The sequence below is a fragment of the Mustelus asterias genome, unplaced genomic scaffold, assembly GCF_964213995.1.
Source record: "Mustelus asterias unplaced genomic scaffold, sMusAst1.hap1.1 HAP1_SCAFFOLD_4619, whole genome shotgun sequence".
NCBI classification, from domain to species: Eukaryota; Metazoa; Chordata; class Chondrichthyes; order Carcharhiniformes; family Triakidae; genus Mustelus; species Mustelus asterias.
This window is the reverse complement of record NW_027594562.1, coordinates 807-15,081: the sequence shown is the minus strand read 5'-3', so window position 1 is coordinate 15,081 and position 14,275 is coordinate 807. Positions and strand designations below refer to the sequence as shown.

General features: G+C 56.7%; 1 protein-coding gene across 1 annotated transcript; it reads left to right on the top strand.

The window, feature by feature from the left end:
- Positions 1-4,523: 4,523 nt before the first annotated feature.
- LOC144491169 (DNA polymerase alpha subunit B-like) lies at positions 4,524-10,529 on the top strand (the record flags this gene model as incomplete). The annotated part of the gene is made up of 3 exons (XM_078208849.1): positions 4,524-4,613; positions 7,794-7,920; positions 10,076-10,529. Coding segments are annotated over 3 exons (367 nt in total), but the record flags the coding sequence as incomplete, so codon positions are not given.
- Positions 10,530-14,275: the final 3,746 nt, after the last annotated feature.

The following is a 14,275-nucleotide window of genomic DNA, read 5'->3' as shown; positions in this document are numbered from 1 at the left end:
CCCTCCTCTCCCGCGGCCCCCCCTCCTCTCCCGCGGCCCCCCCTCCTCTCCCCGCGGCCCCCCTCCTCTCCCGCGGCCCCCCTCCTCTCCCGCGGCCCCCCTCCTCTCCCGCGGCCCCCCCCTCCTCTCCCGCGGCCCCCCCTCCTCTCCCGCGGCCCCCCCTCCTCTCCCGCGGCCCCCCCTCCTCTCCCGCGGCCCCCCCTCCTCTCCCGCGGCCCCCCCTCCTCTCCCGCGGCCCCCCCTCCTCTCCCGCGGCCCCCCTCCTCTCCCGCGGCCCCCCCTCCTCTCCCGCGGGCCCCCCCTCCTCTCCCGCGGCCCCCCTCCTCTCCCGCGGCCCCCCTCCTCTCCCGCGGCCCCCCCTCCTCTCCCGCGGCCCCCCCTCCTCTCCCGCGGCCCCCCCTCCTCTCCCGCGGCCCCCCCTCCTCTCCCCGCGGCCCCCCCTCCTCTCCCGCGGCCCCCCCTCCTCTCCCGCGGCCCCCCTCCTCTCCCCGCGCCCCCCTCCTCTCCCGCGGCCCCCCTCCTCTCCCGCGGCCCCCCTCCTCTCCCGCGGCCACCCCCTCCTCTCCCGCGGCCCCCCCTCCTCTCCGGCGGCCCCCCCTCCTCTCCCGCGGGCCCCCCCTCCTCTCCCGCGGGCCCCCCCTCCTCTCCCGCGGGCCCCCCTCCTCTCCCGCGGGCCCCCCCCTCCTCTCCCGCGGGCCCCCCTCCTCTCCCGCGGGCCCCCCCTCCTCTCCCGCGGCCCCCCCTCCTCTCCCGCGGCCCCCCCCTCTCCCGCGGGCCCCCCCTCCTCTCCGCGGGCCCCCCCTCCTCTCCCGCGGGCCCCCCCTCCTCTCCCGCGGGCCCCCCCTCCTCTCCCGCGGGCCCCCCTCTCCTCTCCCGCGGGCCCCCCCTCCTCTCCCGCGGGCCCCCCCTCCTCTCCCGCGGGCCCCCCCTCCTCTCCCGCGGGCCCCCCCTCCTCTCCCGCGGGCCCCCCCTCCTCTCCCGCGGGCCCCCCCTCCTCTCCCCCGGGCCCCCCCTCCTCTCCCGCGGGCCCCCCCTCCTCTCCCGCGGGCCCCCCCTCCTCTCCCGCGGGCCCCCCCTCCTCTCCCGCGGGCCCCCCTCCTCTCCCGCGGGCCCCCCCTCCTCTCCCGCGGGCCCCCCTCCTCTCCCGCGGGCCCCCCCTCCTCTCCGCGGCCCCCCCTCCTCTCCCGCGGGCCCCCCCTCCTCTCCCGCGGGCCCCCCTCCTCTCCCGCGGGCCCCCCCTCCTCTCCCGCGGGCCCCCCTCCTCTCCCGCGGGCCCCCCCTCCTCTCCGCGGGCCCCCCCTCCTCTCCCGCGGCCCCCCCTCCTCTCCCGCGGGCCCCCCCTCCTCTCCCGCGGGCCCCCCCTCCTCTCCCGCGGGCCCCCCTCCCTCTCCCGCGGCCCCCCCTCCTCTCCCGCGGGCCCCCCCTCCTCTCCCGCGGGCCCCCCTCCTCTCCCGCGGGCCCCCCCTCCTCTCCCGCGGGCCCCCCTCTCTCCCGCGGGCCCCCCCTCCTCTCCCGCGGGCCCCCCCTCCTCTCCCGCGGGCCCCCCCTCCTCTCCCGCGGGCCCCCCCTCCTCTCCCGCGGGCCCCCCTCCTCTCCCGCGGGCCCCCCCTCCTCTCCCGCGGGCCCCCCTCCTCTCCCGCGGGCCCCCCCTCCTCTCCCGCGGGCCCCCCCTCCTCTCCCGCGGGCCCCCCTCCTCTCCCGCGGGCCCCCCCTCCTCTCCCGCGGGCCCCCCCTCCTCTCCCGCGGGCCCCCCCTCCTCTCCCGCGGGCCCCCCCTCCTCTCCCGCGGGCCCCCCTCCTCTCCCGCGGGCCCCCCCTCCTCTCCCGCGGGCCCCCCCTCCTCTCCGCGGGCCCCCCCTCCTCTCCCGCGGGCCCCCCTCCTCTCCCGCGGGCCCCCCCTCCTCTCCCGCGGGCCCCCCCTCCTCTCCCGCGGGCCCCCCTCCTCTCCCGCGGGCCCCCCCTCCTCTCCCGCGGGCCCCCCTCCTCTCCCGCGGCCCCCCCTCCTCTCCCGCGGCCCCCCTCCTCTCCGCGGCCCTCTCCCTCCCTCCCGCGGCCCCCCTCCCTCCCGCGGCCTCCCCCGTACCCCCCCTCTCCCGCGGCCCCCCTCTCCTGCGGCCCCCCTTACCCGCCCTCTCCCGCGCCCCCCCCCCCCCCCCCCCCCCCCCTCCTCCATTGCTCTTCATTGCCTACGATTGCCTTGTAGGAAGCATGAACAGCTGCCGGGATGCTATGGTCAGTCTGAATGAGGGTGACACCCTCTTACCCGTGTCCATCTGTGCGGAGGTGAAGCCAGGAAAGTTGGATTTCTCATTTTCTGGTCTCCCTCACACAGCTGGGAATCCTGGAACGGTCGGACGTGTTCTGGAAGAACCCACTTCCAGGATCTCCAAGCTGGGCGAATGACATTTCTGGCATGCGTTATCTCGACTAACAAGCTTCCTGAGTAGCTATTCCTGGAGAGGTGGCCCATCCATCCTCAAGCAGTTGCTTCCTGTATCTAGGCTGGGGATCGAGCAAGTTCTTTGGGCAGCTTCAAGTTACAAAGCCTCGCCTTTGCTGCTTCCAGTAGGTGTAAGATTAACAAGTCTGAACTCCCTGACTCTTCCTCACGCCCTGTGTCTCTGTAATGGAGGTAACCCAGCTCCCTGCAGCAGCTGTGCTGGGCAGGCTTGTCTAGATTTGTCAGGTGGCAATAAACCCTGTGAACCTTGTTGAGCTGAGAGGCTCAGAGTCTTCCCAGCATCTGTAAGATCCCAAAACATTTCACAGTCCAATTAATTCACTTGGGGTGCCGTGACTGTTCCACAGGTAGGCTGAACAGGCTAGAAAAGAGAAGGCTGAGGGGGTGACCTGATTGAGGTCTTTAAAATGATGAAAGAGAATTCAAAAGTGTTGACAGAGATGTTTGCCCGGTGTGTAGGTGTGTGCACGTGTTGGGAGGGAGAACCAAAACTAGGGGGGCATCAATGTACGATCGAATTCAGGAGTGACGCCGTTATCCAGAGACTGGGGAGAATGTGGGACTCGCTCCCACGGGGGAGTGGGGGAGAATGTGAGACTCGCTCCCACGGGGAGTGGGGGAGAATGTGGGACTCACTCCCACGGGGGAGTGGGGAGAATGTGGGACTCGTTCCCATGGGGAGTGGGGGAGAATGTGGGACTCGCTCCATGGGGAGTGGGGAGAATGTGGGACTCGCTCCCACGGGGGGAGTGGGGGAGAATGTGGGACTCGCTCCCACCGGGGGAGTGGGGGAGAATGTGGGACTCGCTCCCACGGGGGGAGTGGGGGAGAATGGGGGACTCGCTCCCACGGGGGGAGTGGGGGAGAATGGGGGACTCGCTCCCACGGGGAGTGGGGGAGAATGTGGGACTCGCTCCCACGGGGGAGTGGGGGAGAATGTGGGACTCGCTCCCATGGGGAGTGGGGGAGAATGTGGGACTCGCTCCCACGGGGGAGTGGGGGAGAATGTGGGACTCGCTCCCACGGGGGGAGTGGGGGAGAATATGGACTCGCTCCCTCGGGGGGAGTGGGGGAGAATGTGGGACTCGCTCCCACGGGGGGGAGTGGGGGAGAATGTGGGACTCGCTCCCATGGGGAGAATGTGGGACTCGCTCCCACGGGGAGAATGTGGGACTCGCTCCCACGGGGGGAGTGGGGAGAATGTGGGACTCGCTCCCATGGGGGAGTGGGGGAGAATGTGGGACTCGCTCCCACCGGGGGAGTGGGGGAGAATGTGGGACTCGCTCCCACGGGGGGAGTGGGGGGAGAATGTGGGACTCGCTCCCACGGGGAGAATGTGGGACTCGCTCCCACGGGGGGAGTGGGGGAGAATGTGGGACTCGCTCCACGGGGGGAGTGGGGAGAATGTGGGACTCGCTCCCATGGGGGGAGTGGGGGAGAATGTGGGACTCGCTCCCACGGGGGGAGTGGGGGAGAATGTGGACTCGCTCCCACGGGGGGAGTGGGGGAGAATGTGGGACTCGCTCCCACGGGGGGAGTGGGGGAGAATGTGGGACTCGCTCCCACGGGGGGAGTGGGGGAGAATGTAGGACTCGCTCCCACGGGGTTTAGTTCTGGTGAATAGTATCGATACATTTAAGGGGTAAGCTGAGTGAGCATGAGGTTAAATGAAGGAACAGTTTATCGAGATTATAGATGCGAGTCTTTTGATGTTGTTACAGAGGTCATCAGTGAGAGACCTATTGTCCTCTTCCAAGAGGTTTGAGAGAGTGACTGTGGGTGATTGGTACCGATGTGCATGGGACTTCACTCACCGAGATACTAGATAATGGAAGAATATGTTTCACACTGAGGGCTGAAGCTTGGAATATTTTGCAAATGCCTCTAAACATCATGTAAAGTGTATCTGATCAGAATTTACAAGGGTACAGAAAATGGGGTGAGAGTCACAGCATTGAAGAGCGCGCACTGAGTGTCACTAATGCTGGATGATTCCTCCTCTCTCATTTGTTGTGTGACGTTGTGTTTCTGAACTTGCCGTGCCGCCGTCTCGGTTAACCCAGTAATACCGTGCACCCTTCTTCCGTCTGCAGTCCCCCGGGCGGATCGGACCGGTTCACCAGAATCCTCAAGCACATTCTGACCCAGCGAAGGTGAGAGCAATCATTTTCAGTCCCCCCCCCCCTGCCCAAATCTGGTGAAGCTGCTGTACATTCCGGGCCCCCTGCCCACCTGCTGAGGTGAGAGTGACATCAAGGCAGCATTTACCTGAGTGTGGCATCATTCTAGCAAAACTGGAGTCGATGGGAATCAGGAGGAATCTGGGAAGTGTGGATTGGCACAGGCTGTTCTCTGGTAAGGATGTAAATGGAAAGTGGGAGGCCTTCAAAGGAGAAATTTTGAGTGCGCAGAGTTTGTATGTTCCTGTCAGGATTAAAGGCAAAGTAAATAGGAATAAGGAACCTTGGTTCTCAAGGGAGATTGTAACACTGATTAAGAGGAAGAGAGAGTTGTATGAAATGTACAGGCAGCAAGGAACACATCAGATGCTCGAGGAGTATAAAAAGTGCAAGAAGCTACTTAAGAGGGAAATCAGGAGGGCTAAAAGAAGACATGAGGTTGCTTTGGCAGACAGAGTGAAGGAAAATCCAAAGAGCTTCTATAGGTATGTTAGGAGCAAAAGCATAGTGAGGGATAAAATTGGTCCTCTTGAAGAGCAGAGTGGTAGACTGTGTATGGAACCAAAAGAGATGGGGGAGATATTAAATGGTTTTTTTGCATCCGTATTTACTGAGGAAACGGGCATGGAGTCTATGGAAACAGGGCAAACAGGTAGGGAGGTCATGGAACCTTTACAGATTAAAGGGGAGGAGGTGCTTGCTGTCTTGAGGCAAAATCCCCAGGACCGGACAGGGTATTCCCACGGACCTTGAGGGAAGCTGGTGTTGAACTTGCAGGGGCCCTGGCAGACATATTTAAAATATTCACGGGGGAGGTGCAGGATAATTGGAGGGTGGCTCATGTTGTTCCGTTGTTTAAAAAAGGTTCCAAAAGAAATCCAGGAAATTATAGGCCAGTAAGTTTGACATCGGTGGTGGGCAAGTTATTGGAAGGTGTGATAAGGGATGGGATCTACAAATATTTGGATAGACAGGGACTTATTAGGAAGAGTCAACATGGCTTTGTGCATGGTAGGTCATGTTTGACCAATCTATTAGAGTTTTTCGAGGCGGTTACCAGGAAAGTGGATGAAGGGAAGGCGGTGGATGTTGTGTACCTGGATTTCAGCAAGGCCTTTGACAAGGTCCCTCATGGGAGGTTAGTTAGGAAGGTTCAGTCGCTGGGTATACATGGGGAGGTAGTAAATTGGATTAGACACTGGCTCAATGGAAGAAGCCAGAGAGTGGTTGTGGAGGATTGCTTCTCTGAGTGGAGGCCTGTGACTAGTGGTGTGCCCTGTTTGAGAACAGAGACCACTCCATCTGACGAAGGAGCATTGCTCCGAAAGCTTATGGTATTTGCTACCAAATAAACCTGTTGGACTTTAACCTGGTGTTGTGAGACTTCTTACTGTGCTTACCCCAGTCCAACGCCGGCATCTCCACATCATGACTAGTGGTGTGCCGCAGGGATCGATGTTGGGTCCATTGTTGTTTGTCATCTATGTCAATGATCTGGATGATAATGTGGTAAATTGGATCAGCAAATTTGCTGATGATACAAAGATTGGAGGTGTAGTGGACAGTGAGGAAGGTTTTCAAAGCTTGCAGAGGGATTTGGACCAGCTAGAAAAATGGGCTGAAAAATGGCAAATGGAATTTAACGCAGACAAGTGTGAGATATTGCACATTGGAAGGACAAACCAAAGTAGAACGTACAGGGTAAATGGTAGGACTCTGAAGAGTGCAGTTGAACAGAGGGATCTGGGAAAACAGGTACAGAATTCCCTAAAAGTGACGTCACAGGTGGATAGGGTCGTAAAGAGTGCCTTTGGTACATTGGCCTTTATAAATCGGAGTATCGAGTATAAAAGTTGGAGTGTTATGGTAAGGTTATATAAGGCATTGGTGAGGCCGAATCTAGAGTATTGTGTACAGTTTTGGTCTCCTAGTTACAGGAAGGATGTAAATAAGATTGAAAGAGTGCAGAGAAGGTTCACAAGGATGTTGCCGGGACTTGAGAAGCTGAGTTACAGAGAGAGATTGAATAGGTTGGGACTTTATTCCCTGGAGCGTAGAAGATTGAGGGGAGATTTGATAGAGGTGTATAAGATTTTGATGGGTATAGATAGTGAATGCAAGCAGGCTTTTTCCCCTGAGGCTCGGGGAGAAAAAAACCCAGAGGGCATGGGTTAAGGGTGAAAGGAGAAAAGTTTGAAGGGAATATTAGGGGGGGGGCTTCTTCACGCAGTGAGTGGTGGGAGTGTGGAATGAGCTGCCGGATAAAGTGGTAAATGCGGGGTCACTTTTAACATTTAAGAAAAACTTGGACGGGTTCATGGATGAGAGGGGTGTGGAGGGATATGGTCCAAGTGCAGGTCAGTGGGACTCGGCAAAAAATGGTTCGGCACAGACAGAAGGGCCAAAAGGCCTGTTTCTGAGCTGTAATTTTCTATGGTTCTATGTTCAAAAGCAGCAAGACTGGACAATATCCAGGTTTGGCCTGACAAGTAGCAAGTAACATTCTCGTCACAGGTGCCAACAATGATCTAACCTAACAATTGACCCTTGATATTCAAAGGCATTGCCATCACTGAATCCCCCCACTATCAACATCCTGGGGTTAGTATTGACCAAAAACTGAACTGGACCCAGCCACATAAACACTGTGTCTACGTTAGGTGGATTGGCTGTGCTAAATTGTCCCTTAGTGTCCCGGGCTGTTTAGGTTAGATGGATTAGCCATGGTAAATGCGTGTGGTTACAGGGATAGGGTTGGGAAAAGGGGCTGGGTAAAATACTCAGTAAGAAGTTGAACAACACCAGGTTAAAGTCCAACAGGTTTATTTGGTAGCAAAAGCCACACAAGCTTTCGGAGCTGCAAGCCCCTTCTTCAGGTGAAGAAGGGGCTTGCAGCTCCGAAAGCTTGTGTGGCTTTTGCTACCAAATAAACCTGTTGGACTTTAACCTGGTGTTGTTAAACTTCTTACTGTGTTTACCCCAGTCCAACGCCGGCATCTCCACACCATAAAATACTCAGGTCAGAGGCTGGGAATACTAATGAACAAGGGGAAGTCCAGAGGAAAGGGTGGGCCGGGACATTTACTTTGTGTTTTCTGAAGGATGTTGGATGTCTGACTAATGAAATTTTCTTCTGATTTCCCCCCTCCTCAGTTACTATCCCCTCTACCCACCTGCGGAGGAGATGAACATTGATCACGAGTGTTTCCAGCTGTATGCACAGACTCCCGTTACTCCTGATATTTTAATCGTGCCCTCTGAGCTGCGGTATTTCATTAAGGTGAGCTAAAGCTGCCTGAGTAAGCGTTAATTATCAGCGAGTGACTGCTGTCAACCCGGTAATGACCATGCCGGCTGTTGCTGCGATTTCATCTTTATAGCACAACTCGACTGAAAGTAGGAGGGAGGTACAGCTAGCTCAATGCTGCCGCTTTTCCCTCAGCTCAAAGCCAACCTGACATCCTCCTGTCTGCTGACTGGCCGTATGTGACAAGACCCTGTCAATTCTAACAAGTTCCCAGCAGACGAGGGTTCACAGCAGGGGAGTGCCCTTTAAATAATCCCACACAGACAATAGTGTCCAAAGATGTGCAGGTTGGGTGGATTGGCCGTGCTAAATTGCCCCTTAGTGTCAGGGGATTAGCCGGGTAAATATGGTGGGATTATGGGGATAGGGCCTGGGTGGGATCATTGTCAGTGCAGGCTCGATGGGCTGAATGGCCTCCTTCTGCACTGTGGGGGGGGGATTCGGTGATGATTCTATGACACAAAGGGTGTTGTACAGCTGCAGTAGGAGCCATTGTGGTTCCGATGTGGGAGAGGGGCCTTTCGATCGGTTTGGAAGTCCCTCAGTGCATTTGACCCTCACCCTGCCAGCTGAGTTTACAGCCCATTAAAGCAGCAGCTCCCTGGCCGTGCCTGTTCCAGAGCACTGGGCAATGACACAGGCCAGATTGGCCACACCGCATCAGACCCTCGTGCCCTGGGACCCCCGCCCACAACAAAGAACATTGTGTTTCTCAGGTGCCTTTCGCCACCCCAGGATACTCAAACCACTTCACAACACATTAGATACCCTCTGGTCGTGTGGTCACTTCTGTAATATAGAAGTCTCAGCTGTAAGTTTGGATGCAATGGTCCCACAGGAGAAACACCCCCAACCCCGACTCTGTTTCAAATAGTGGCTGTAGCTCCTATTCTGTCCGACAGGGCATGCAGGACCTCTGGCTGAATGTTTAATTTGATATATTATCCCTTTGACCACATAGTGAGCCCTTGACACTGCTGCACCCCTCTGACAGTGCGGCACTCCCTCAGCACTGACCCTCCCACAGTGCGGCACTCCCTCAGCACTGACCCTCTGACAGTGCGACGCTCCCTCAGCACTGACCCTCTGACAGTGCGGCACTCCCTCAGCACTGACCCTCTGACAGTGCGGCACTCCCTCAGCACTGACCCTCCCACAATGCGGCACTCCCTCAGCACTGACCCTCTGACAGTGCGACGCTCCCTCAGCACTGACCCTCTGACAGTGCGGCACTCCCTCAGCACTGACCCTCCCACAGTGCGGCACTCCCTCAGCACTGACCCTCTGACAGTGCGGCACTCCCTCAGCACTGACCCTCCCACAATTCGGCGCTCCCTCAGCACTGACCCTCCCACAATTCGGCGCTCCCTCAGCACTGACCCTCCCACAGTGCAGCACTCCCTCAGCACTGACCCTCTGACAGTGCAGCACTCCCTCAGCACTGACCCTCTGACAGTGTGGCGCTCCCTCAGCACTGACCCTCTGACAGTGCAGCACTCCCTCAGCACTGACCCTCCCACAGTGCGGCACTCCCTCAGCACTGACCCTCTGACAGTGCAGCGCTCCCTCAGCACTGACCCTCTGACAGTGTGGCACTCCCTCAGCACTGACTCTCTGACAGTGCGGCACTCCCTCAGTACTGACCCTACCACAGTGCAGCACTCCCTCAGCACTGACCCTCTGACAGTGCGGCACTCCCTCAGCGCTGACCCTCTGACAGTGCGGCACTCGCTCAGCACTGACCCTCTGACAGTGCGGCACTCCCTGGGTCCTGCCCCCTGGTGGCATGGAGGTTGATATGGAAACTGGCTGCTTTAACCTTGCTTCCACACGCGTAGACCTATTTGAATGTTAACAGGCGTCAGTGTCGGGGGCAACCTGAAAGGTACAGCAGCGTCGTGGGTCGGATCATCCTGGGAAGAGACTTGTTCTCTGCTCCAAGAATCATCGCTTGGCACTTTGCCAGGGGATTTATTCTGAGTTTACCCTAGCTCGGTGGTCTGGGAGGGGTGAAAGGAATGCCATCCACGGGTTGCGTTGATGTGCTGGGCTGGAGGGAGGTGCTGGCTGAGAACGCACTCGTGTCAATCTCTTGTGGTCCACCTTGTGCTTTTTTCCCCAACATCAGGATGTCCTGGGCTGCATCTGCATCAACCCCGGCAGGTTAACCAAGGGACAGGTTGGTGGGACCTACGGGCGGCTGTTTATACGGAGAGAGGGGAGTGAGGAGGCGCAGCGACAGACCCCCTGCCCGGCTGCCCAGGTGGTGAAGATCTGACCCAGAGGCACGTGGACTCTTGGCATCCAGAGTGTGGGCGACCTGGGCCATTGCCTTACCCAGAGGCAGCTGGCTCAGCTGGAGGTTGCTATTGGGGTTCCTCTCCGGATCCTTCTGGCAACGCGCGGCAAAATTCACTGAAGATCTTGACAGGCTCTCTGCAACTGCCTGGTACAAAGTACTTGCTGAAACAAGACCAGCGCCGTTTGGTTTCTCTCTCTCTCTGTCTCGCCCTTTTGTTCTCCCTCTTCTGAATGCCGAACACTTGAGGGTTTATTCATGTAAATAAAGTGATTTGATTGTTCCCGTTTCTCCACTGCTGCTTCCAGGAGAGAGCTTAAGTTTTTTAATTTTGGGAGTCAGATACTGAGGTCATGTCTGTTCTGCTCAGGAACGCCTTGCCGTCAAGTCCCAGGCAGTGATTTGATTTGATTTATTATTGTCACATGTATTAACATGCAGTGAAAAGCATTGTTTCTTGCGCACTATACAGACAAAGCATACCGTTCATAGAGAAGGAAAGGAGAGGGTGTAGAATGTAGTGTTACAGTCATAGCTAGGGTGTGGAGAAAGATCAACTTAATGCGACATAGATCCATTCAAAAGTCTGATGTGGAGATGCCAGCTTAACTGGGTGGGCACAGTAAGAAGTCTCACAACACCAGGTTAAAGTCCAACAGGTTTACTTCGTACCACGAGCTTTCGGAGCGCTGCCCCTTCATCAGGTGATTCCAAATAAACCTGTTGGACTTTAACCTGGTGTTGTGAGACTTCTTACTGTGCCCAAAAGTCTGACAGCAGCAGGGAAGAAGCTGTTCTTGAGTCGGTCGGTACGTGACCTCAGACTTTTGTATCTTTTTCCCGACGGAAGAAGGTGGAAGAGAGAATGTCCGGGGTGCGTGGGGTCCTTGATTATGCTGGCTGCTTTTCCCCGAGGCAGTGGGAAGTGTAGACAGAGTCAATGGATGGGAGGCTGGTTTGCGTGATGGATTGGGCTACATTCACGACCTTTTGTAGTTCCTTGCGGTCTTGGGCAGAGCAGAAGCCCCAGACCAAGCTGTGATACAACCAGAAAGAATGCTTTCTATGGTGCATTTGTAAAAGTTGGTGAGAGTTGTAGCTGACATGTCGGATTTCCTTAGTCTTCTGAGAAAGTAGAGGCGTTGGTGGGGCTTTCTTAACTATAGCGTCGGCATGGGGGGGGGGGGGGGAGACCAGGACAGGTTGTTGGTGATCTGGACACCTAAAAACCTGAAGCTCTCGACCCTTTCTACTTCATCCCCATTGATGTAGATGGGGGCATGTTCTCCAGTGCAGGAGAAGCAGCTGCTCTCAACATGTGGCCATGGAGTGGCATCCGTGTTGAGGCCAGCGAAACCTGCATTGAATTTATATAGCGCCTTCGACGCAGTAATCAGACGAAATTTACCAACGAGAGGGACAAGCTGCGGGAATGTTGTAGGAATCTCTGAGAACAAATAAACTCAGCAGAGGCGCAGACTGTCAGCTCATTGCCATATCCTGGAGCGATAGGACAGGATCAGGTCAGCCCCTCTGCTCTGCTAACCTCTGGGTAGGACAGCCACCTTGTCTGGGGGAGCAATGCTTTGAGTTCTTATTAGATCCGGCGATCGATGGCATTGCTCAATAAGCCCTTCTCTGTTATGCAAGATGTGCGACCACAAGGTACCTTTGACCGTTTAGCTGGTGTGTGAGGATGAGTCAGTTAAATCCCACTGATGGCCCAGCACTCACTACACGCACACTGTTCCTTCTACAAGTTTAATTTATGTACCATCTTCTCACATCTGTAGGACATCCGAAAGAGCATAGATTACTGTGATGTAAGTGACTATGGTGCAGTGACCGGTACAGAAGAGAGGGTTACACTGTGGGCCAGTTAACAGATAAATCTACACTGTCGTACAGGGAAACAGAGTGACAATGGGACTACTCGGGTGGCACAGTGGTTAGCACTGCTGCCTCACAGCTCCAGGGATCTGGGTTCAATTCCGACCTCGGGTCACTGTCTGTGTGGAGTTTGCACATTCTCCCTCGTGTCTGCGTGGGTTTCCTCCGGGTGCTCCGGTTTCCTCCCACAGTCCAAAGATGTGCGGGTTAGGTGGATTGGCCATGCTAAATTGACCCTAATGTCAGGGGAATAGCAGGGTAAATATGTGGGGTTACGGGAATAGGGCCTGGGTGGGATTGTGGCCGATGCAGACTCGATGGGCCGAATGGCCACCTCCTGCACTGTGGGGATTCTACTCGGTGGATTTGTGTTGGTTAAGGGATGAATGTTGGCCAGGACACCAGGAGAATTCAGTGCTCTTCCATTAGTGCCCGTGGGTCTGTAAATCTACCCGAGTCGGCAGAAGCATCTCCCTGTGTAAATTTATCTGTAAACTGGCCCGTTCGATAGTGCAGCCCTCCCTTCTGTACTCTTCCATCATCAGCCCCCTCTCCCCAGACCAACACGCCCAGCGTAAAGGGGCTAATCATTAAAAGCCAGCTTCCCTCAACCGGACATATCATTTGCCTAAAAGAGAGTGCGTGACCCAGTGAACCAGGCTTAGAACAGACACCACCTGAGTTTGTTATAATTCAGTTTCCCCCTCTCCATTAAACTCCTGACATGTAAGGGATTGGTTCCGCAGCTGATAGCTCCTGTCTGATCTTTTTGTACTGCCCTTTCCTGATAATCCCAAACCTGTTGTTCCTTTCTGGTTGTATCACAGCTTGGTATGGGGCTCCTGCTCTGCCCAAGACCGCAAGGAACTACAAAAGGTTGTGAATGTAGCCCAATCCATCACACAAACCAACCTCCCATCCATTGACTCTGTCTACACTTCCCGCTGCCTCGGCAAAACAGCCAGCATAATTAAGGACCCCACGCACCCCGGACATTCTTCAACCCTCTTCCTTCGGGAAAATGATACAAAAGTCTGAGGTCACGTACCAACCGACTCAAGAACAGTTTCTTCCCTGCTGCTGTCAGGCATTTGAATGGACCTACCTCGCATTAAGTTGATCTTTCTCTACACCCTAGCTATGACTGTAACACTACATTCGGCACTCTTTCGTTTCCTTCTCTATGAAAGGTATGCTTTGTATAGCACGCAAGAAACAATACTTTTCACTGTATGCTAATACATGTGATAAATCTAATCCTGGAGCAACAATCAAGCGGAGGACCTGACCCGGTTCTCCCGTCCCTAGAGTCCGGGTCCATCTCACATCACAGCTGGAGTTGAATCGAGGATGAAGGAAGGTGCACTTTCGGGCTCGATTCTGCATCGGGCTTTATATTTCCCCTCAGTCTCGTGTGACGATCATGTGTATCGTCTGCGACAAGATGGAGCGGGCAGACTCATGCTTGTGGTGTAACTGCTTCACAACAAAGAGGGGAAACGGACTACAGAAACAGGACGAGGAGGACCCGCATGTATCGTCAGAGATACAGAGAACAGAGGCTGTCCCTCAGGGGGCCGAGGCAGGCTGATGGAATGGGCAGACGAGACTTAATGCAAAGAAGTGTGAAGTGGTATATCTTGGAAGCAAGAACGAGGAGAGGGGGGGGGGGGGGGGAGCTACAGGAGCAGAGGGGACAGGGTTGTACTCTTTTTAAAAGAACAAATGATCAATAAAATAAAAAGGTTGACAGTCCCTGGTGGGGGCATTGTAATTAAAGAGCCATACTTTACAGGAAACTTAACTAATCAAACCAAAGTGTCATTACTGGGTGGTGGTGATGCACCCCAGCCCCCGCAGTGCTCACCGGCCATGGACGGTCTGAAGCGTGCCGGTGAGCACTGCACGCTCCCTCTCCGGGGTCACCCCGGGCCGCGAATGTAACCGTGGCAGGGGGGCAGACAGACCACCCCAATGACTGGACCTGTTAATGGGCAACCTGGCCAGGAGTAGGGATCCGGTGGAGAGTAACTCACCTGACTCCCCAAAGCCTGTCCACCATCTACAAAGCACAAGTCAGGAGTGTGATGGAACACTCCCCACTTGCCTGGATGGGTGCGGCTCCAACAACACTCGAGA